We start from the raw sequence: 24,736 nt of genomic DNA on the forward strand, positions 1-24,736 counted from the left end.
TACTTTTATGTGATTTATTATTCTGTTTCCTATTTGTGTATACTGTATATTTTTGGTATTACATTGACAGCTGTGAGGTGCATCTGCAGCTAGTGCACTCATCTCTGTAAAGAAATATTTGGTAGATGTCCTACCTACAAAATGCCATATTGGGTGGTATAAAATGGCATTAAATACCCTAAGTGGTCCTTCCCTCAGAAACTGGAATTAATTAACTGAGAAGCCAAGTTTTGATTACACAGTTCACACATTGAGATTAGTATATTTTCCCTAAGAAGATAAAACAGATGATATGCTCTGTTAATGCTAATGCTGCCATAATTTCTGAAGCCTGACGATTTCTTTAGAGGTTCCCCGAGAATGTTTCAACCCTGTCCAACCCCAACTGACCCTTAAGATACCAAACACACACATAAACTCACAGGCTAACCTGGAATAATCTTTTTATGCTAGCAGGCTTGACCTCTGGCAGAGAGGGGATCTATTGGTTGTTTTGAACAGGGGGGAAGGCAAGAAGGGGAATAAGGACTGAATAAGACTGTCAGCAGAGCGGCCTGGCCAGGGTCTGTGTTAATGTTTGGCTCAGAGGCCTGGGGGAGATTTCAGACATGCAAGAAAGACTTTGCAGATGTAACTTGACAACACCCCATTTCTTACTGTTCCCCCTTTCCTTTATATTTCGCAACAGCTGAGGAAAAGTACCCAACCCAGTGTCAGGTATCAGGGGGTTGCCGTACGTCTGCTCTCGTTTAATACTGCCTTACACAAAACAAACATTGTGCAATAGGATTTCCAGGAACTTGAGAAGAACATAGAGTTGTTTTGCTGTTTAGATCCCTCCAGACTCTGACACGAGAAAGAGTTTTATATTCGGGAGGGAGTGTGAGGTTAAATTTGTTCACGCACAAGTGCTCAGAAACACACACACACACACACACAAACACACTGTTTTGAAAAACAGTTGGCAAGTGAACTTGTGAATTAACAGCATATGTAAAGCAGACAAGAGTTGTAACATTTTCCTTGCTGAGCTGAAAATTCCTCTCGTGGAAGTATGAGCTGTTAACAGCGGCCCTGTGCTTCCACAGCACTCGTGAAATTCATTAACTTCTAATGCTTTCCTATTGTTACTGTAATAAAATGAGTTAAGACAAGGACACGGGAAGGGTGTGGAGCCTCACCAAGCTTTATTTACATGCGCACCATTTCTTATACAAACTAGATTACAATTCAAAATGGAATACACAGGAAAAATACCCACTAACATCAAGTCGAGAAGAAGCAAGATTAATAAAGGGCAAAGTTCAAAGGGCAAGGTTCAGAGGGCATATGGATGGGAGCTGGCCTGGGCCTCTTAACAAGGATGGAAAAGGTTCAAGAGAAGATAATGAAAAGGAAACGTCCAAGAGGTGATTAAGGTATCTAGTGGTATGTCTCTTCTAAAAACTTTTTTTTGCTTTTCTCAGCATTAAATTTGCACATGTTGTGCTGCAGGTGTGTGTGTTGAGCACAAGAAGAGATAATCTGTGCCTGAATGAAGCAGTAGCACTGAGTGACCGTGTGGAAGGCCTGCTCCACTATGACTAAGTGTAAACTATCTCCCCGAAGAGCCGAAACATTTTTAAACTGAATGCACAAAATGTTAGCAACATTTTCCTGTGATTGAGATCCCCTTTGCAGTTTATCAGGGATCAATAACCCTTCTTTAAATAGAAAGGATTACGGCGTTCCCTGGATTCACCTTGTCCGTCGTCTTCACAGGAGGATTAAAGTAATATTTAGTACAGTCAGTGTAGATAAATTCAAATGCTTAGCAGTTCGGGTGATGGCTCAGGATTATCCCTACCCAAAAAAAAAAAAAGGTGATAATGCTCTGAAAATTTTTGTATTTGACAAGATGTAGGGAATTCCAGCTCATTGTCAGATGATGCTTCAACAATGTTAAGGTCATAACTAACAGCTCACTGAGAGCACCAGGACGTGAGCCCACTGTACTTCACGTGGAATAAAATGAGCGTGAAGCTGGGGGACGTCCGTGAAGGAGGCTTTCTCTGTGTCTGCATCCATGTGCACACACTCGTAATAATAAAACCCATTAATTCAGGAGGATGGTTCAAGTGCTGCTCTGTAAGCCCTGATTTTAAAAATTGAAACAGAGTGTGCGTTTGAGTGCTGAAGACACAGGGCTCCTCTCTGTATTACAATTTCAGTCGAGGGACGGCACCATTGGCAGGGTCGGGGGGGGGGGGGGGGCAGCTATATCATGCACTAAACCTCAGATAGCACAGTAGATCATTCTAGCCAACCATGCACACACACTCCTCTCCCTTGGCCTCAAAGTGATATACACACATCTGTACACTATTATACACAGCGGGGCATACACTTCATGTCACTACCCCAGACAGAGAAGGGGTACCAGGGTCTCCACATGCTACAACAATGGTGCATTCCACCATTTACAAAATCTGGTTCAAGAATTAAATCGCTGGTAACAGTGTTCCCTCCTACCTGGCGTGTAACGTTGTTCATTATTCCTTCAACTTTACCTTCAGAGGTATCACAAAATCCAAGGGTCAAGTACTACATGAGTATATAAAGACATACAGCGAGTATATATGCATTTCACACAGTTCATAATGCATAAATACATACATGCATACAGTCGGCTGTGCTGTATGCACCATGAAGGATAGTGAGGGATTACACGTCGTCGTGAAATTAATTCAACACAAATACACGCCACAGATAAACACATACACACGCATACACACACAGACACCTAATCAGGAGATACAGGAAGTCACCTGCAGGAGCACCAGGCGTGTCCATGAGGGGGTGTGTGTATGTGTGTCACGGGTCTGACAAGAGGGAAGGAGAAAAAAAAAAAAAAAAAAAAAACCTATGACAGCAAAAACCAAAAATAACAGACTGTGTGAGGTCTTAATCCTGACGTTTATCTTGCCTCCTCCTCTTCATCTTGACGGCCAAAAGTTCACAGGTTACAAGTTCACAAACACAAAGCATCACTGTTTTTTTTTTTTTTTTGTTTTGTTTTTTTTATCAAGAAATGTTAAAATACCATTAGAATGTGACTTGATGTTACTTAAACGGGAAGCCTCCCTTTTCCCCCCTGAGTGGTTCAATATATGCATAACAAGCCCCACAAGCTCATGACAAGAAAACAGCAGAGCTTAACACAGATCCCTGGTATTATTTTTTCTATCTATGTGTGTGTAATATATTTATGTATGTATGTGTGTATGTGTGTGTGTGTGTGCATGTGTGTGTGTGCATGTGTGTGTGTGCATGTGCGTGCTGCGATTTGGCTGCCAGCATATCCTACTGTTTGTTTCAAGTAATTTGGCAATATACAGAGATAGCTTATTGTTTTGCTCGAGAAACAAATGGCTTCTAGAGGAATGAGCCTAAAACCCTGCTCCCCCCTGCCGTCTACAGGTTCGACCTCGCCGTGCTACAAGTGGCTGCAGCTTCGGGCCTCTGCAGGTCATGGGTAAAAACAAAAACAAACAAACAAAAAACCTAATTAAAATGCACGGCTTGCTCTCAGGACAGGATTCAACACTGTTTACATAGCACCTGTTATGGTGTGGAAATGTTCACAACCCTAGGACACAGGTATTCATTTTGGCTACATCATATGCTGTGATATACGACCTCGACAGAACTCACCAGAAGCTAAGAAACCTAAGAAAAGACATCTTCCCCTCCCTCCTACTTGAACTTTCCACTGCCCTGCACTGTACAATTATCCATGACAGAGACTTTCTTCCTATAATCATTTTTTCACTTTTTTTTTTACAGTTAGATATACACAAAAGAAAACATATTTTGTAGTATTCAGCTAATTGTAATATAACCCTCAGTATGCTGCAGTTAAGTTAAATTCAAGCAATTTGTAAGAACAAAACAGGAAGTGCATTATACTGAGAAATTTAAAACTTCTAAGGTTCTTAAATCTTGCAAACTGGGGCAAAGTGTAGATTTGTCTGTATGTGTGTCTGCGTGTATTTGGATGCGTGGCCGCTCAGTGAGTAAGATACAGAAAACCCAAAAAAAACAAACACTGAACATTTAAAATCACTAAATGAGAACAGAGGGATTTTTTTTCAACATAACACATCCCAGGAAACCACTTGATCAGATTTACACCACATCACTTCTTGATTTATTTCTCTTTATACTTTTGTCTTTTTTTTTTTTTTGTCTTCAGTGGGAACAACTGCACCGTGCACTCCCTCCATCTTTGCTTGATATTTAGTCCTTGTATTCTGCCTGAAACCCCTTCTGATAAGCAGAGTCTCTTTGATATCAACAGACTGGGTGTCAAAAGGAAAATTGCATAATTCTAAGATTTGTGAGTTTGCTGTGATTGTTTGACGTAGCTTTCTTCTTCTTCTTGTTGTTTCACAGGAGGCTTTGAGCGCTTATGTGCAGCATCTCTAGAGTCTGTCGGATCGTTCATGGTTCACCAGTGTGGGAGCGAAGGTAAAGCTCTCGAGAGGAAGTCTTCTTCTGTAAACACAGGGTTTGTATTTTACGTTGTGCTGATGGCAGGTTTGGCAAAAAGGATGTTGTGTGTCTGAACTTCTCTTGCACTACACAGTTCAGACCTGGAGAGACAATGAGATAAGACAATCATATTATAATGAGTATTTGTGCTGAAAAAATAAAACCTTTTCTGGTCTAATTTCAAACTTTTGTAGGGGTGCATCGATTGGCTCAGTTGTAATAACAATTTTATTAAGTGGATCAGGTGTTCGCCAAGCGTCACCAATCCACAGTAAATACAATTCCACTCTGTTCATACAGTGATAAGCTAATGTACGTAAGGCTACCACGGGTACTTGCTGCATGTGCTTCACAATAAATACATTTTAATGTGAAGGCAGTGGCAGACCTTTATTGTGAAACCAGAAACTCGACAGTAAACTGTTAAAAATGACACTTTGCAATTTCTTAATGTTTTCAAAGATGTACTCAAATAGTAAATAAAGACTTTTTCTTTTTTTTTTTTTGTTTTGAAACTTTGCACAAAATAGATTTTATTACATACATACATATACATATTACATACAACTATTAGCAAAGTTATTTAGCAAGTCAGTTTTGGTTTGGTAAAAAAGACATGCAACAAGCAACATAGCTGAAGTGATTCATTGAACAGAAGAAGAAGTGTGTAATTTCATTCAGTGTAGTCTTTTCTTTGTAGATACTCACAGGATTCATAGTAGGATCTGTGTGTGTATTAGACAAAAATGTGATGGTGTGTCTGTAGTTACAAGGTTTATGTACTGTACAATGCAATTTCATAACCTTAACAACATAGTTTATGATTGTGTGTCCTTACACTGTGCTCATTTAGCATACATATATTGTAAACCAGTTTTTCACAGAGACCCTTACAGATTTTACAGTTTGTAAAAACTGGACTACTAGTTTTGGTGTTTAATGTGTATTGGGGGATAAAAACTTGGACTGGCGTCCCCAATTCCTTCATCTAAATATGCTCACCTTTTCTCAAATGCCACATCATTTGCACACACTCAACCATACATACCTGTTCTGCTCCTTCCTGGTCTGACCCTCTCAGCCAGGTACCCAGCTCTGAGAGGTCTGCTTGGTGTTAGTGAAGTTGCCGACTCCGTTCATGTTGGCCAGAGAGTCAAAGTTAAAGTCCAGGCCATCTGCGTCCATCAGTTCGTTCCTGATGATGGAGTCCATGTCACACTCCAGGCTGCCATTGAACATGTCCAAGTCCAGATCTGTGGGGAATCGGTCCTGACAGATCCCTCCACTGTTGCTAACTGTTCCATTCAGGAAGATCGATGTGTCGATCTGCATGGAGGAGGACCCATTTCCTCCCAAGGGTGAGAGCAGGAGTTGCTGCTTGGCATTAGCCAGAGCATTAGCCTCATTGGCTAGGTTCAGGCCTCCGTTTAAAGACCTAAGGGAGCTTTGGTTGTGGTTGTTACTTTGCAGCATCTCCCCTTGGCTGCCCTGAAGTCCTCCGGTGGTCCCAAAGGTCATTATGGGATCATTGCGGAGCATGAGGCCTCGGCGGGAGTTCTGGGAAATAACAGCGGCAGCGCTGGCCTGTGACATCAGTGGGTCAGATTGAGTCATCATGACATCGCTGTGGCTGTGGCTGTCAGAGCTGAGCAGGTCTTGTAGTGTCTGACTGCCAAAGCGAGACATGCTGATGCTGGAGAAGGAGGTCTGCTTGTTCTCCTGGATGGTCTGCATGGGGGACGGACGCAGCGAGGAACCTGTTGTGTGGGGGCCAAAGATGGAGTTACTGTAGCCATTGCCTCCACCATTAGAAGAAGAGTTGGAGGATGGAGAGGAGGTGGGGGAAGGTGAGCCTAGCCCATTGGGTTTGGACCCAAAGTTGAAACCTGAGGAACCATTTGGAGCAGTCTGGCTGGAAGTGGTTGGCACCAGGTTGATGTTATCCAGCAACTCATCCATCAGGTCATCTGTGAGTCCGTCATTCAGGTTCATTGTACCTGCCAGGTCTGCCAGGCGGGGCAGCTCGGTCGGCACAGCTTTCCCGTTGGTCGTGGCATTGCCGGGAGACAGTGCTCTGCCAGGACTGGAGTAGAACATAGGCGAGAGAGGGGGCTCGTCATCGGGCACCTCGTCTAGCTCGGGATTGGCCAGAATAGGTGAGAGGCGACCACTCAGAGTGCTGGCGTTGGAGTTAGTACGGGAACGGAAGTCTGTCCAGGCATCCAGCTCCTCACTGCTGCGTGACGTCGGGCTGCCGGGCCACTTAGAGAGACCTGAAGGACTGTCTCCGCCACCTTCACCAGCGGCAGCAGCTGCAGCCTGCAGGGCTGCCTTCTTCTTGGCAGCACGACCACGGGCGGACTTAGTGTACTTGTTGCTGTTGTCCATGGAGACTGCACGGCGGCGAGGAGCTTTGCCACCTTTTCCTCCCTCGGGGTTAATCATCCACCAGGAACTCTTCCCTGTTCCTTCGTTCTGGACGCGGATAAAACGGCTGTGGAGGGAAAGGTTGTGCCGGATGGAGTTCTGTAACACAAGAGAGAAAAGAGAGGAGGTTGTGGTGAGAGATGTGTGCAAAATCCTTTTGAAACAATTACTCAAACAATGACTGTCATCAATATTGATCTGTTGTATTCTTCCTTTCCAGTTGCCAATGACACATTCAATGAATACGTCTCATTAAGTCCAACAACATTGATCCATAAACCACCCACTACCACTGATTCTGCAGCAATGTAAACAGTTTCTCTTGGTGATTAGACACACAAACAAAGCAAAAAGCCTATTGTTTCAATTGTTCTTCCACTAAATATAGACAGGAACACATTAACGTGCAGCAGCACTTAGCGCTGATGTCTGCATTGTTCCCACTGTAGCTTTTGTCTTGCGAGTATAAAAGAGAAAAGAGCGACAGCGGCCTATAATCAAGCGTCTGCTCGATTATGAATGACACATACAATGAGCCCATGTTGTGTAAGGAGCACATTCTGTGAGTTTGTGTGTTTGTGAATGCCTGTGTGTGAGTCTTGGCTGGTGTGCATTGATCAACTCTGAGCTCCTTCCTTGTGTGAATCCAAGAGGCTCATTGTAGGGGAACATGACAGCCCCTGGTAATGATCAAGAGTTTTACTCACAACACAGAGCTGTATGTACATATTGAAGGCCAGACCTGCCACATAACAGCCCTGTTGAATCACTTGTTGCCTCACTGTTGGCTTTGACTACATACATAGTTATCAGATGTAGATGTTTAGCAGTGTTACACACATTTTATCTCTGCTAGCAGCGTGGCTCCAGTGATGGAAACGTGGGCCTGTTGTCAGTTGACGACTTTGGTCCTAATTTAACAACTACTGGACCGACCAGCAGGTAATTTTGCACAGACATTTTTGGTGCCCAGAGGATGACGGCTACTGACTTTGGGGATGTCCAACCTTTCCTCCAGTGCAACCATGAAGTTGACATTTGAGGTTTGAGTGAAATGTCTTAACAACTGTTGTGCAGACTACTGTGAAATTTGTTACACATAATCATGTTCACCCCAGGATGAATTGTAATAACTTTGATAATCCTCTTTCCTCTAGAGCCATCATTAAGTCAAAATTTTAATTTGACCAATACTTTGGTTCATGACCTCATACCTGCATAACTAATGACATTCCCATCCACTTTGTGTTTACTGCAAATTAGCAAGTGTTGGCATGCTAACAGACTAAACCAATATGTCCGTGATAAACGTTACACCTGCTCAACATGAGCATTTTGCGCTGTCATTGATGCATGCAGTAAGCACTCAGCTCAAAGAAGATGTGTTGTATTCTGGTAACGGTGCACGAAACTTTTATGACCAACTAATAACTGAAGTGCTATCTGGGTATAAGAGCTATAGTGGGAAACAAGAAGGCGTTGAAATTGGGGTCGACTTGTTTTGAGGACGGATGGAATCAGAACCGTCATAGATTTCAGTTTGATATCACTAAAGTGGGTTATATTTAAAACACAACAAAAGATATGAAGGCTAAGAAGCCATGAAACTACAGCGCTGCTTAAACAAGCGTGGACTGTTCCATCCAGAGTTTCCATTTACACAACAGAAAGGATTCACATATCATGTTTACGCTGTAGAAATGTCATTTCAGTCACTACTCTTTTTCCACACAATTGATTAGTGCAAGTTAAATGAAGGATTGTATGATGTGAGCTCTGGATTTACAGTTATTTAAGTCTGGAAATTCCAACTTCACTTGGTCTGTAAATTACACCCATGCACATGTCCATCTGGACAACCCCCCCCCCCTGCACATACAGACACCCACACAAACACACACTTGCAGCCATCTGGTCACTTAAGAGGACATAATTTCATGGTTCTTACATGACAGCATACTGATGACACACAAATGTTGAGATAAATATGCACATACGCTCAGTTACTTTCTCAAATATCTACTCAAAGTTATTGGACTTCACCATAAACGTTTATCAAGCTGAATTTTGAGCGTTCCATTCGAAATATTCAGGACATATGATTATGACCTTTCTAACTTTATTGTTGTCTCTAGCTTTTAGTTCACTTTCTTCTTCTGCTTCCTTTTCTTGTGCCCCACAACCCACTGAAGACCTTGTTTGCCTCAGTCTCCTTCTCTTTCCATACCCCCTCCCTCTTCCGCAGTTTCTGTTGTTTCACAAACACATAGCTCTTATGGGCCCTGAGGGACTGTGGAGCTATGCTATATCCTCCCATATAAACAACCCAACCGCCATCCACAACATGCACACATTTTTCCTTCTCTGTTTTGCTGCTATGTATATTTTCACTCCCTAAAACAGAACAGATTTCTGGGTTCAAACCAGCGAGGGCCAGAATTTTCTCGTTTTTGTGGGAATCACAATATTGTTTTCCATAAAGCAGTCCCGTCTTTCCTGGGCAACAGTTTACAGACAATTTGGTCTGGATTGTTATTCTGGTCAAAAGCAGTTCAATCAGAGACGAGAAACAGTGGGCTTAAGTTACTGAGGGCTATGTTGGCAGACTACAGAAGTTTGATCTCTGGGGCAAAACTGAACCTCTGACCCTATGTGTGTGTGAGTGTGTGTGTGTGTATTTGAAAAGTACATGCGTGTTTTTTTTATTATATGGGAGTCTAGTTTTGAATTTTTAACCGCTTGAGTCTTTTGCAATTATAAATGCATAAGTTGTTTTTCTGCAGGACTCTGGTCTCTGCTCTTTAATAGCAAATCCATAAATAGTTGCAGGCAATCATGAATGATGTGCGTATCTGAATGCACGTTTCCCAAGTGAATGTGTGTGTGCGGATGTGTGTGTGTGTGTGTATTCTGTGAAATGAGGTAAGATGAGAAGAGATACCAGGGAGACCAGTGTTTATCCTCTGCCAGCATCTCTTGAGGTATGATGTAATGCTGCTTTATTACAGAACATTTTACAAACACAGACACACACACACATACATGCATATACATACACGCACACACACACACACACACACACACACTTGTGTCTGCCAGGAAGATGTAAATAATGGCAGAAGATAGACTTTGTAAAGGAAAAAAGAGAACTTGTGGTGGGATGAATGAAGAGCAGAATGAATGGAATGTGAGTCTCCTTCTCCTGCTGCTGTAAACATTTACCTGCCAGCACCTGACACTTCATCAATCCTTCTCCCTCGCTTCTTCCTACACTCTCTTTATCCCAGCATCCTCCCGCTATCTCCTCCTCCTCCGCCAACAAAGCCACTTGTTTAATCTTTCTCTTTTCCGTGCCGCTGCTCGTATCCTTCAAATGTCAGGTGAGGTAATTCTAACTTGATGTGATGGAGCAGCAATAAAAGGAAACGGGACATCTGCAACCGAAGCACGAACAAAAATTGGGTGGGAAGTGAAAGTGTGAGTGAGTGATGGTGAGAAAGAAGGTGAGAAGAGGATGACTGCAAGATGAAAGAAGAAAAGTGTGTATATATTATATATATAGTATTACGTGTGATGCATAGTAGAGGCAGATCCTCCATCTTACTTGTTCCCAAACCCTGCACTGATTATCCCAGTTATCCCAGTTTCAGGAAAAAACTAATTATTCAAATGTATTTAAAAAAAAACAAACAAAAAAAAAAAACCATTGAGCACCAGAAACAACATTTCTTTCACAGCCACCGTATAGAAATAGAGCCGAGGGAACGTACTGTATGCCCGGTATGGGTCTGTGTGTGTACATGGCACATCTCTGTGTGAGTGGGATACTGTATGCTTACTGCTGTAGCTCCTCTTGGGTATTCCCAAAGCCCATTAATAAAAACAGCTCACTGAGACAGCAGCTCTGATTCATAACTCCTACTATGCAGCCATGAAAGCTAAATAACACACATACACTACTACAGCTTGCAGCAAAAGCCTTTGAAGGAATAATGATGCTGGTGACTCTGCCTGGCTAATTCTAGGGATTTAGGAGCTCTCTGTCTTGACCTTATATTTCCCTCCATTTCTCTGTTTTGTACCCGCCACCTCCTTTTCGCTCGTGATTGTTTATCTCTGAGATTTAAATTAAGACATTTAAACCCTGTCTCACAATACAAACAACTAGGTTAGTGACCTAACTTTGGATTTAACTCTGGCCTTTTTTATCTAAACAATGAATCTCCTTTAAAGAAATAGTTTCACATTTTTGGTTCACTTACTGTTTGGTCTTAAGTTAAATGAGAAGAGAGACTGGTGCCACCTTTGTGTCTTTTGGGTAAATATAAAGCTATAGCCAACAGCTATTAGCTTAGCTTAGCATGAAGATTGGGCATGTTAGCCCCACTTAAATGTTCAAAAAGGATTTTTTGTTTTATATCAGTTACTCGGATGTAACTTGGTTAATAAATAAACCTTAAACATTCAGGTGACACATTGTTTCAATGAAATGTTTCAAAATAAGCCTTTTCATTTACACATTTACAGAATCAGTGGCATGCATTTCTTCATCATTATAGTTTGTTCGTCTTGATGGAAGAAGACATACTACGCCCACATTTAGAGCAGACTGCTAGGCTTGTAGTAGGCACGTCGATTGTTCTAATAAAATTTGCCGACCACTGAGCTGAACTGAATTATCTTATCTGATATTAAATGAAGGAGCCAGTCTGTTGACTTTTTGGTTTGGCATTATAAACTTCACCAGCGCTTGTCTGGAGAACTAGAAAATGCTGGGTGAGAGAGTCAACTGTTCATGTGACTGGTTATCCAGGTTGGCCAGTGTCACATTTTTGAAGCCAACTAACTCAAAGTAGCCTGACAAAGCTGAGCTTGCTCTGTCAGACAGGCCCCAGCTGTGTGTGTGTGTGTATGTGTGTCTGTTTGTGAGTGCGTGTGTGCGCACCAGCTGCAGCCAGAGCTCAGGAACACAGAGGCCTTTTTGTCCGTCAGCAACATGTGGGAACAATTAATCACTGTCAGCAACCACGCTAGGAATCTCTCTCTCCTTTCTCTCATTATTCTGATGTTTGAAGGTGCGTAAGTGGAAACTCATATGTTTGCATTTATGTAAATCTGAATGTAGTGGGTGTGTGTACAAAAAAAATGAAGGAGGTGTTTTAAGGAGATTTGAAATCTGCTCTGAGGGAATTAGATCCATTTACTACCACAGATGCGTGCTGAAAATGTGTAGAAATTAACACCCACGAGGCCATTCAGAAGCAAATTCCTCTGATTGGTCCAGAGGATTCTAAGAATGCTTTCTAATTGGTTGTAGCTGTGCTAGCTCCAGCAGCGGTGATTGGTGGATGGAAATTGGCTTGCGTAGCCAGGCAGTGCAGAGAAGGGAGGGTCTACACTGTGTTGCAAGTGTATTTCATCACCCAGCTACAGCACATATCTGAACTCAAATGTATGAAATGGCTCAGTTTCACTTTGTCAGGTTCCTTTACTCTGAAAGTACAAGAAACATTTTAATGGTCAGCCTTTGGGAGTGAGGAAATACACAGCAAAAACACACACACACACTTGAACACACACTCACAGCTCTTCACGTGTTGTGCTGCAGGAAAGCATTAGGTCAGAGGGTTACAGTGCCATGGAGCCAGGAGACAGCACTGAGTCAAAGGTCAAAGTGCTTTGAGGTTGCAGCTCTCACCTCATACGCCCCTCCCCTTTAACCCTGCTTCCACTGCTGTGATTGGACAAACTCTGTGACCTCAGCCTAACACCTCTGGTGTACTTAACCACCCACTGACACTGTGTGTATGTGTGTGCGAGTCCTGGCCAAACATAACCACACTTTATCAGCCATTATGTAAACCAGCACTAATCTAAGTCTAATGTCAACAGTGACCGCTGCTGGGTCAAGCAGACAACTTGCGCACCATTAGTTACCATTTAAGACGAGGGACTGACAATGGGCTGTGGTTAAAATAATGCTTGTCTTTCACTGAAGTGTTCTTTCCTTAGAGATTGCAAACAAGATTAACTTTGTGCAAACAGGTAGCGTCCTAGCAAATGAATGACAGATAAATGACGAGTATAAAATGTTCTAGCCATATAGAGACAAAGGAGCTCATTGTTTGGTTTTCTTTATCTTTATACGAGAGAAAAAGAACTCTGGCACATTTACAGTTATGTTTATTATATTGCCCAATGCCTCTTCAATAAACCAATGTATTAATAAATAAAGAAACAAAGAAGCAAACAACAGCATGCAAACAACAAGTCCTCAATTTAGCCACAGATACATGTAATATTTCCAAAAAAATTCCAAAAAACGACAAAAGAGAAAAAAGAGAAATAGTAATTAATAACACCAAATATGCAAAACAAATATTTCGATGCCTTCTCAACTCACTTCAGCCTCAAAAATGAATGAATCGATAAACAAACGGAAAAGAGCTTATGGTACTTAGCTATAAATGCATTTTTATTTTTTTTTTAGATATTTAGGGAAACTGATGATGTAAAATAATACACAAAATTCATTGAGCTTTAATTTATGTAGTCTTTTAAATACTTTCCTGTTAATATGTGATGGTACATAACGTACAGTGTCTATAAAAAAAATCAAACTATTGTGTATTTGGAAAAATAAGCCCATAAAGTTACAAAAAATAAAATACACTTCTGGACTTTTTGTGATATACTTTGGTTAAGGGTGAAAATTCAGTGTCTGTCTACTGCATCAATGTCATCCTCAAAGATTGCGACAACAGGTGCAGACATGAGGCACACATCCACACAGATATGAGCTGAGGTGAGCAGTGAAAGTGTTGCGAGGTTGTGCGAGGTAGAGGTGTCGACGACACGCAGGTCTTTGACATGTATAAGGCGATTTATAAATAAACAGCCCGGCTGGACTACGCTAACACAGCAGAGAGAGGATGGTTATTTATACTTGTGACCCTACACAAACACACACACACACACACAGATACACAAACTCACACAAACACACACGTACATTTGGTCCAGGTTCCAGCAGCCCTGAGCCCTGGACTGCAGACAGAACATTCCATTCTCTTCAATCATATGTGCGTTTCCCGGCCAGCGGCTGGGTGTCTCTCCCAGCTTGTGTGTGTTTGAGTTGTATTTTTGTGTGTGTGTGTGTGTGTGTGTGTGTGTGTGTGTTTGTGCTGGACAGGGTTCTGGAGCTTGGCAGAAGGAATCCTGTTGCACCTCATTCTGCTTATATTTTTGCCCTTACTCCCCCTTTCCTCCTCTTTTTTGTGAATAGGTACACACGCACACACACACACACATACACACACACACACACACACACACACACACACACACACACAAACGCACACACACACTCACATATATAGACACACTTAAACGTCAAATCAATTCAGGAAACAGATTTTCATTTGTTGTCATGAAAAGACCCTCATATCCAATCTATAATACTTTATTGACACTGACAAATTCATCATTATGGTGTGAACAGCAATATCAAGTTCCCATTAGAATTAAATTACTGTTAAAGTGAAAACACACACACTCAGACAAACTTGCACACATGTTGCTTTCTAAGAGTTGTGACCTTGTTAAATCATGAAAAAGGCTTCTCCTGTCATCTCTGAGACCTCACTACTGCAATGTCAACCTCTCTCCCTCTCTCTCTCTTTCTGTCTGTCCCATCTGTCTTCCTCCCTCTCTCCTTTGTCTTTCTTTGCCTGGATCTCTAGCGTGTCCCGTGTTGTGTAAGGCCACATGCTCAAACAACTCCTTGTTTACTCTTTCATTTCCTCCAATCAGTTCGCCTGAGGTGGGGGAGTTGGCCGACCCATCCCACCTCAAATGGTTAGTCACGAGGGTAACGTCACGTTACCCTCGTATGGCCTCACTGGGTCAGTGTGTTTTGATCAGTGCTGGACTGTCACCTCAGTTTCTATAGAGCACGTGGCTCATGGTCACGGTGGGAAGTTCTCACACACACACACACACACACACACACACACACACACACACACACACACTGGATGGAGAATCAGGGATATGGAAAGAAAGAAGCAGTTACATTCTCATGATTTGGATCTAGAAAAAAAAAAAATCTATTTTCTGTCTTCCACGCAAAAAAACGTAAGAGCTTATAAGGCAAACACCTTCAGTGTACGTTCAAGAACACTGTTTGTTACAGCTCTGTACGCGATGTCTATGCTCTGCTTTGGGATGACACAGGACATCCCTGCTGGGTTTTATCAACCCCGAGTTCCAGGACACAGTGTCCTTAAGCTTTGGAGCGACTGCGCCTGCCAAGAACACACACACACACACGTACACACACGTGCACACACACACACTGACAACAGGAACATCTCAGCGAAGACAAAGACGACACATGCTGATTGAATTTGCACAGCATGGGTCAAAAATTCTGCCGTGTGTATCACAAGAGCAGTCATTTGGATCATTTCAATCATCTGGAAATTCAATTGAGAAACTGTTCAAGGACACAACAACCAAATTTGAATGTCCTTTCGCCACCGAGCTGATAAAATACCTGGCAAAGTCAGATATTTTGTCACATTGATCCTGTAAAATCCTGTGAATTTGCATCATTACCTACAACTGCCTTCACTTTAATTACAGCAAAAGACAAGACAATTTTATTATACAGCCTGAATACTCACGCTAAAGGGGTGGCAATGATCTGTTTTAGTATATAACCTGAATAATACTACCTGAACTACAATGCAATTTCATTAAAAAACACTTTGTATTGAACAATAAGCACAATAAGAACCTTCTTTTAAAACACCACTTTAATAAAAAAAAAAAAAAAAAAAATCCATCAGAGCATTACTGAAACATACTATGAACCATCTGCCAAACTGCTGGTGGACTTAAAATAATTCCTTTGCTGTGTGAAATGAATGTTGTTTGGGTTTGTCTGCGGGGTCGGGTGGACAGATCCTCTGCCCCGGCATGATGACGATGCCGCTGTGACTCGCAGCCTGCCCTTTTTAAGAACTTGAACTATTTCAACATCTGACATCTAAAAATAGAGAGGGACCAGAGGGCAAGTCTGCTAGCAACAATTATCGTATTTATCCTGGTGTACGAGCCCACCGATGACAGACACGCTCTTAATACAAACACACACGCACGCACACACTGAAAATGAAAGCCCGGTGTTGCGGTGGCACATAAAGTACGTGAGTATGCAGAGACAAGGGTAAAAAAGACAGGCCAGCCATCAAATGATCCCACCGGTATGCATTACAGAGCTTTTCTATGTGAGCAGGTGATTAATGAGACCTTCAAACTACGTGAGTATGTGAGAGAGAGAGAGAGAGAGAGAGAGAGAGAGAGGTAGAGATTGAGTGACACTGAAGGAGACAGAGCAAGATTAACAGTACAGAGGGAAGACAGAGAGATAGTGAAAAAGAGGGCACCCCTAGTATTAAGACTAACAGGGTGACTGTGTGATTAATTACATCTCTGTGTGATACGAGAAGCTGCGAGGAGTGGAGGGATAGATGGAGGAGGGGGGGAAGGGCAGAATCATTCAATTATCGGGAAGGGGAATGTTGCTATTCCTGTGGGAAGATATGGTGAGGGTGGCAAGGAATACGCTTGGGAAATGAGCCCTCCATCTACACCTCCACCCTCAGACCTTTGTCAAGAGCAATGGAGTAGCAAAGAGGGAAGATTTATTTTTGGCATCCAGGATTTGAAAGTAGAAGTTCCGTTCATTTCCCGCACAGGCACTTGTCGGGTGACTGCTGGTCGTTGGCGTACTTCCAAGGCTTGATTCAGCATGAAAATCTCCTGTTTAAACCATTGATTCTGGCCTGATAATCAGATTGCATTTGCATTTCATTCAACTATGTTCATTCTGCCTGGTGTTATTTTCATGTTAACCACTTTCTTGCAGGAAGAGATGTTATTTTTGTCCCGCTTTTCAGTTGACGTGGAAGCTGCAGCACCATTAGCCAGGAGCAGTTAACTTCCAGGTTTTTCCACATTGATTAAAGAAACATGTCGATGTAAGAGTGTTGACCTTACCCATGCTTGCCGCCCTTTTCCTGTCACTATTTGTAGCTACTTGGCTAGCAATGTAGAAAGATTACATCTTTATTCTTACCCCTGCCTATGAAGCTCTGATTGGCTGATCGTTTCTCCAACCAGTGGAAAATAGAGTCAGCAGGCTCAACACCAGGTCTATTTGGCTACTAGTATGATTTACTGACTAGTTCGACTGGTCTACTCTTAGATTCTGGCTCAGTTTGGGATCAAATGTCTAACTATTATGTGGTATTTTATTCCTGGCTTGTACTTCAAAGCAGAGGCCCATGGATATTGTAGTATTTAGATCTAGCTGTGGCTCAAAACAAAGAGTACCACTCTCTAATACAGTGCCATTTGAAACAGGTTTAGGAGGAATAACTAATGGCTTTATGAATGGTAAATAAAGAATTTACTCTGCTTTGTAGGGCAATCTTGCATCTCTATGTGGGGGAACATTAAGGATATCATTAAAAGGGAACCATCAAAGGCGAATTTCTCTCTTTGTTACTCCATGTATGAGAAAGAAGAGAAAAAAAAACATGGAGAGAAAGAGGATTTATTTCAATAGTGGAAGGAAAAGCAGGGGAAGAGGAGAAAGCCAGGTCAGGGGAAAGAGAAGTGGAGGGACTGAGGGAAGTGAGGCGGGGAGGAGGACATGCTGTTTTTATGTGCATAGCTTGGGTGAGGGGTTGACTGAGGTCTATCGCCTCCCTTAAACACCACTCTGCCCGGTGCGCATACTTCCACTTAGGACCAGCTTTTGTTCTGCACAGAACAAAATGGCAGTTTCTAGGTGAACTGAGGACATTGATAAGGTTTTGAATTACACTGGTAATCTGCAATGGATTTATGCAAGATCTGTAGAAATACAGGTATGAAACTAAATGACAAAGTAGAGCTGCAACACCTGTAGCAGAGAGATGTATCCCACCCCTCTGTTACAGAGAATCTCAATTTTTCTTAGCAACCCAAATTAATTTCTGGTGTTTGGTCACTGGCTGTAAATCTGCAAACACAGGAAATGACAAATCTATTTCTATTTGACTGTTATCTCCCTTTCAGATCAGCTCTTTTTGCTTTATTGATTTTTATAGTGTCTTTTCTTTCAATTAACACTTAACCACTCTGTAACTTTGTTTTGAAACACACTATATCTAATTATTATTCTAATCTGTATATTATCATTTCAAATAACTAAAATATAAGATAATATTAAAATATTAAAATTCCAAAACAGATTTGACCTTGAACCAACAGCTCAAGAAACTTGTTTTGCAATGTTCAATAATAATGAAAGAGGAAATTTAGGTACATTAGAATTTCCCAAAGTAGGGTTTACAAACTCTAGTTAGTTTAAATCTGTGGGTCCCAAGATGATTAAGGAATATGAAATGATAATAACAACATAATTTCATCAATCGTATAGTTATTTTTTCTCAAAGCTTTGCTTTTCACCTCTTCAAGGTCTATAAAATCGTTTTAAGGAAAAGGAGAACTTCACTTTTTGTTAAACTTCTTACACTAAAGCCATAACCCATGATACGCACTCACAAAGAAGACTTTGCTTCATTTTAAGGGGTTGTAAGCCAAAAAGGTTGGGAATCACTGCCTTACATAATCGTGAGGGAGTCAAATGTAAAAGACTACCTTGAACTATCATGTGGAGCCTCCTTCGTGTGAAACTGCCTGCTGCAGTAGAGTTGTTAATATTAGGCATGATGTCAAAGTTAATGACAGTTGTAAGTGAATTAAAGCCAATAAAACGTCCTTGAAGTTATATAACACAAACATGTGCGCCTGTCCTGCAGCGTACAGTGTCGTTCTCCCAAACTGCCTCACTGCACAAAAACTATTCACACACAACTCTGACATGGGCCAGCACACAGTATAATGTTCACTGGTCTTTTTTTTCCTCATGTGTTTGCTGCATTCAGAAACACTGCACTGGTGTGAAGCTGTATGCATATTCGCAACAATGTCAGACACGCTCTAGAACTACAAAATCTCTGTCCACACAAAATCGCAAACACGCTGTCAACAGGTGCTGATATAACCCTGACCGCAAAGCCATGCCAGCCAATCAGAAGCCTGAAAAAAATGGTATCACCGGTTCAAGTAGAGAGATATAACCAAGTTCCTGAAAGTGTTCACCCTTTTGCAAAAGAGAAGGAAACAGCTATGTTTTAAAGAATACATGCGCTCCATGTGGACAGGGCCTGACCTCCCCTCTGTGTATTTCTGTCCACATGTCTTCTATCATTACTCTTGTCTGCTTGATCTACTCCGGTGTGCGCGTGTGTGACACTGAGACACTGCTGCCTCTTTGATCCAGAGTTTCCACAACACATCCTGCTTAATGCCTCAGGGATGTATTCAGGGTACACCCACGGGACATAGTTTTCTATCTGTTGACGTCCACGGTTTAATAACCTGTCAAACCTTCAATTAACTCTGCTGAAGGTGAACTATGATCTCATTGAGACAGATTATGATGATAATAGCATTACACATAATCATGTTGGCTAACTAAACAGTAGGCAACAAATCTAGTTTGAGCTCAATTGTTTGGAAGCAGCAACATGCTGTTTCTTGTTTGTATGTGTGCATTTGTGTGTGTGTGTGTGTGCGTGCGTGTGTGTGTGTATGTGCGTTCTGAGTTTTGGTACAGCAGTGGAGTTCACATCTGGTTGGGATTAGTGTCGGGGCCCCGCTGGTGTTCATGGGGCTCTTCACTCTAATGGTGCTAAAAACAGATACAGTGCACAGTACACACTCTGACACACACACACACACACACACACACACACACACACACAGACCACAGGCCACAGATTTTTACCATATGTTGTACCATGACACACACTTAAAAGATAATTCTGGTTTATTACAACGTGGGTTTTATTCTCTTTGTTTTGGCTATCATTCCTCGCTGTCATGCACTCACCGAGTTAACTGTTGGATCTGGGGAGAGTGTGACATTGCTAAAAAGACATCTGACATGGCAAGAAACACGAGCAGTCAGGCGGTCAGACAGTTTTTAAACATATCCTCAGGTCAGCCAAAAGAAAGGCAAATCATAAACTTTTTACCAAACCTGTTCACTGTAAACATCCATCTCAGTTTACAGACAGACAGACAGACAGAGACAGACACTTTGACCTACAAATAAAATAGCTGGTTAGCCCTGTCTGACTTTGTAGAAGCAATGATATCGGAATTAGAATTAGACTTCATTTGAAAAAAAAAAAACAGAATTTTCAGTGGTAAACTAAAACTAAAAAGGAGCTGGTGGTTTAAACCTATAATGGTGAATCATGCTGCAGATGTTTTTGTGTTGTATTTTAAGGAGCAGTTCGCCTCTGACCCTGCTGGTTTAATACTGAGCTATTAGAGCCAGTGAGCACCTATGGAGCAAACTTTTCTTTCAGTCAATCTCTGTTTCTCTCAGGCTCAGAGTCAATTTAACTTGCCTGACTTGATCTGCCCAGCACCTCTGCACTAGAAAGAGTTTCTGTTTGACCGTGTGTGTGTGTGTGTGTGTGTGTGTGTGTGTGTGTGTGTGTGTGTGTGTGTGTGTGTGTGTGTGCGTCCCTTGTTCTCTGCTGATGTCAGCACTTCCAGGCCTGTCGGCTCTCTTCCTCCTACACACCAGCTGAGCAGCTGGAGAGAGGGACGGAGATTGTGGTGGAGGTTTTTGAACTCACGCACACTGACACAGTGTATCTGTGTCCTGAGTGTGTATTTTTATGTGTGTGTTTTAGCATGGTGCGAGATCTTAACCTTTGCAAGGCAAACACCCAACGGCTGCACACACACATACTATTAAAACTCACTAACTGCACAAACACACACCTTGGGAGAGATTTCTCCCAGCAACAGCGAGCCTCTTCCTCAGCACCCCGAGACTCCGCCCCCTCTGGGGCGTCACATGACTTCCTGCCCAGAGACTAAAGGAAAGAGAGCAGCAGTTTGCCTGCACTCTCTACTCTTCTTCTCTGATCTTGCCCTGGGGTTGACCATTTCTGTACATTAATTTCATAGTTTGTCTCAGGAGTTTTTTCATTTCACACATTTTTAAAAAAATCTGTGAGTAACTAGAGGAGCAATCAGACGTAAAATCATTACAGCTGAGTCAAAATATGAAAAAAAACCCAAAAACAATCAGGTCTCTCTTCACACTTGATCTCCCATTGTCACGACCCCTCCGTCCCCCCCCTCATACGCCCCTTGCTTCCCTTCTCTTATTATTGCATCACTTCCTGTGAATCCGATCTCACTTGGCTCGCTGATAAAAGATGAGGATCCTTTGAAATCCCGGTTTCTAGAGCAGTGATATTGTTTCATGACCGCATAACCCAGTTCACCAGTGTCTGAGCGTGAGTGTGTTTGTGTGTCCAATATGATTATGCCTGATTACATGTGTGCATCATTGCGAGGGAGCTTGTGCATGTGTGCATGTGTGTGTGTGTGCATGAGCAAACGTGATCGCCCAAGCTTTTGTTTATACAGATCTGCTTGCGTGCGTGTGTATGTGTGTGTGTGGAGCACGTTTCTGTTAAGCTTATTAATCATTGCCAAAGGAGATGATGATGACGTGGTTGTGGTGCCAAATTGGACTCTGCTGTGTCAGCTCAAATCTGCACGTCCTCCACCCTTCAATTCAGCCACTGTTGTACATGTCTGCATGTTTTGTTTCGTTTTTTCCTGTTTATTGACCCTCTGCTCACAATTTGTGGCTTTTAATCTCTATGCCTTATCATGTATAAAATCTATTTGCTCTTAATGTACCAAAGTGAAGCTGCTGCTCACATTATGCAGGCTTTTTTTTCCTGCACAATTTATTCACAGATTTGCCATTTTTTCATACGAGACACTTAAAAAGCTTCACAGTGTTCAATGAGGAGTAAAATCTCAATCTCCTGGATTCAATGAAACAGTGGAGGACTTAAAACTAACGCCTGGTTTCATCTGCGTGTGTGTGGTTGCTTGAGACAGGACATGAACTCTAAACAGAGACTTAAAACCACAGATGTAGGAGGGTGCGCTGAGCAGCACATAACAGAAGCCCACTTTCTTTTGTGCTTCTTGGCCGCTTTTCTACTTTACTTTCTCTCTTACATCTCCCTGTTGAGGAACAGAAAGAGCCAATTCTCATCTCTCCTTTTAGACTATTTATTGCAAAAATCCTGTTCATTATCAGCCCCCCCCTTTTTTTTTTTTTTGGATGTTTCTGCACATGACTTTCTTTTGTGTGTATGTAGCAGGTAGGAGTACAGCGATCCTTATAGCAACTGTGCTGCCAGGATACTTCATTCTTCTCAGTTATGCTACTCTTCTATGGTATTTTGTTTTTATTAAAGAGCACAAAGAGGAGAGTGACAGAAAGTCTGGGGGAGAGAGAGGACGTGCTGGAGAAGGTTATAAGCCAGACTGAGATGAATTTACAAATATGCTTCTTTGCCCAAAGGGACCCACCACTCCTTCTCCTCTTCTTATTCGCCCACTCTTCACCTTTCTTTCTTTGCAGAATGTGCAACCAATGAAATCTTCACCAATTGCAAGCCAAGCTGTTTCTTTTATGAAATGAGCAATGAAGCAAATTGAACTCATTATTTATCTTCACACACTGAAAGGTATCATTATTTTTCATTGCCTGGCTAACCTCACTTCACGCACTTCCTGTCTGCCCTCGCTGCTTGAAGTGGACTTCAGCGCCATGGTGAGTCTTCTGGAATTTCATTAGCAGAGTCCAGGCAGACTGTATATTGTTATCAGGTCTCCGTATTTACTCTGGGCCCATGTGTGGCGTGAACTTAAATACCCCCATGCTACAGGGGGTTATTTGGGGGTACGAGTGTGGGCATCAGGGCCCCAGTTTACCGAGAGGGTTCAGCGGGGACATGTGAGGCCCTCTTATGCTTTCTCTCACCCTTCTCTTTGTCCTGGCTCTCTCAGGCGCTTACAGCTTAGTCCTCTGCTTCATACATGACAATACACACACACACACACACACACACACACACACACACACACACACACACACACACTCACAAACACACTTACTAATGTTCACAGGTCAGGCTGGTATTTCCTTACACCCACTAGCATGTTGTACACACTCATGAGGATACACACAAACACACACACACTCAGGTGAACAGTGGCCCCTAATGAGAACTCAGAGTGTCCCCTCCCCACCACGTCACGTCACACTCCCTCCGGTGGAGCTCTTTTCCCCACACGCAGCACTCTGTTATTTATATTACCCCGCTATTAATAGACCACTGGCAACCACACAGCTACCCCTTCTTTCTTCTGTGTGTGTGTGTGCGTGTATTTGTGCCCGTGTAGCCGTGACAAATACAGTTTCCTTTCTTCAGCCACTGCTATGTTTAAGTTTTGTTTTAATGGTTATTTTGAGATGTATGTGCGTGCGTGCGTGCATGTGTGTTGGCATGACAGGAAACAATGGTCTCACAGCAGCAGGTAATCGCCTCATCTGCGCTGTGGTTGGCAGCATTACCCAGCTACTGACAGTGACATTAGTGCACTTCCCCTGACCTCACCTGGGGTAGGAAAAAAAAAGAAACAACTACACAGCATGCCTAAATATACTCCTGCATGTAAATTGACGTTTCTTTGTGACCTTTTCCAAGCTAAACTGAGTGCGGAGGGGCGTTAAGGGGGAGGGATGGAGAAGGAGATGGAGGAGAAGGGTGTAGCTGTGGCCTGATCTCTTTAATCTACTGTACAGACTCATGAATGAGTCTCTATCGTCTGGTTTAAACCCTCCTCCCATTCCTCATTTTTCTCCTTTCTCATTATTTGTCTGGCCTCTCCCTTACAGCTCCCCTTTTGTGATTATTTCTCCTCCTATTTTGTCCCTTCTCCTCTTGCTCTGACATTCTCTCATTGACCATTTCTGTATTTTCCTGTCATCTCCCACTCTTTTCTCTCCCTTTCTGAAAGGTCCTTTCTAAGTCAACTCTCCACACAAAAGCTGTATGGTGGCACTAACTGGCTGCAGGCCAAAACTCTGCTCTCTGGCTCTTTCTCCCTCCTTCGCGCTCTCTCTCTCTCTCTCTCTCTCTCTCTCTGTGTTAGTTAGTAGCAATCACTCAATCTGACCCCCCCCCCCCCCCCCCCCCCCCCCCCCCCCCCCCAACTCTCATCTTACCACATCTCTTTTTGATTTCCCTCCTCTACTTTCCTTTCTCTGCGGAGGCAGAGTGGGTAGAAAGTGTGAGATCTCGAATGCTCAGATGCTCGCTTTCACACATACACGCACATTGTGAGGTGAGAGTGGAGATGTAGGGCTCAGCGCTTCTGAAAGGGGTGTGTCTGATAATCCTTTGGAGCTTGTGTGTGAAGGCCTTGTAAACCGGAGAGGAGAAAAAAAAAGGGAAGAATAAAGGAAGAGCAGAGGGAGAAAAAAACAAGATAGAAGAGAAAGAGAGTGCTGACAGGCTCTTCAGATGGCCTCTTTCTGATGCCACAGCTTCCACATGCGAATAAAAAAAAAACACACAAATGCACACATACACTCACACATCCCACTAACCACAGAGTGTGTGAAACTTTCATGGAGGACTCCTCTGAAAACCCTGGTGATTGACAGCACTTTGACCCAAACACACACACACACACACACACACACACACACACACACACTAGTCGTGCAACAAGTTCATGTAGATTCAGACAGGCG

General features: G+C 42.5%; 1 protein-coding gene across 1 annotated transcript in view; it reads right to left on the reverse strand.

Moving 5' to 3' along the window:
* Positions 1-1,165: 1,165 nt before the first annotated feature.
* foxo3b (forkhead box O3b) overlaps positions 1,166-24,736 on the reverse strand; it is a 44,685-nt gene continuing 21,114 nt past the window's right edge. Inside the window, exons 3-4 of the mRNA XM_071479391.1 lie at positions 5,582-7,059; positions 1,166-4,634 (exon numbers count right to left, since the gene is read on the reverse strand). Of these exons, the coding sequence (XP_071335492.1) occupies positions 5,611-7,059 (1,449 nt within the window). The 3' untranslated portion in view covers positions 1,166-4,634; positions 5,582-5,610. The remainder of the gene's footprint in view (positions 4,635-5,581; positions 7,060-24,736) is intronic.

Source organism: Trachinotus anak, unplaced genomic scaffold (genome assembly GCF_046630095.1).
Source record: "Trachinotus anak isolate AG129_WGS33_773 ecotype Australia unplaced genomic scaffold, CSIRO_AGI_Tana_v1 ptg000005l, whole genome shotgun sequence".
Lineage (NCBI taxonomy): Eukaryota > Metazoa > Chordata > Actinopteri > Carangiformes > Carangidae > Trachinotus > Trachinotus anak.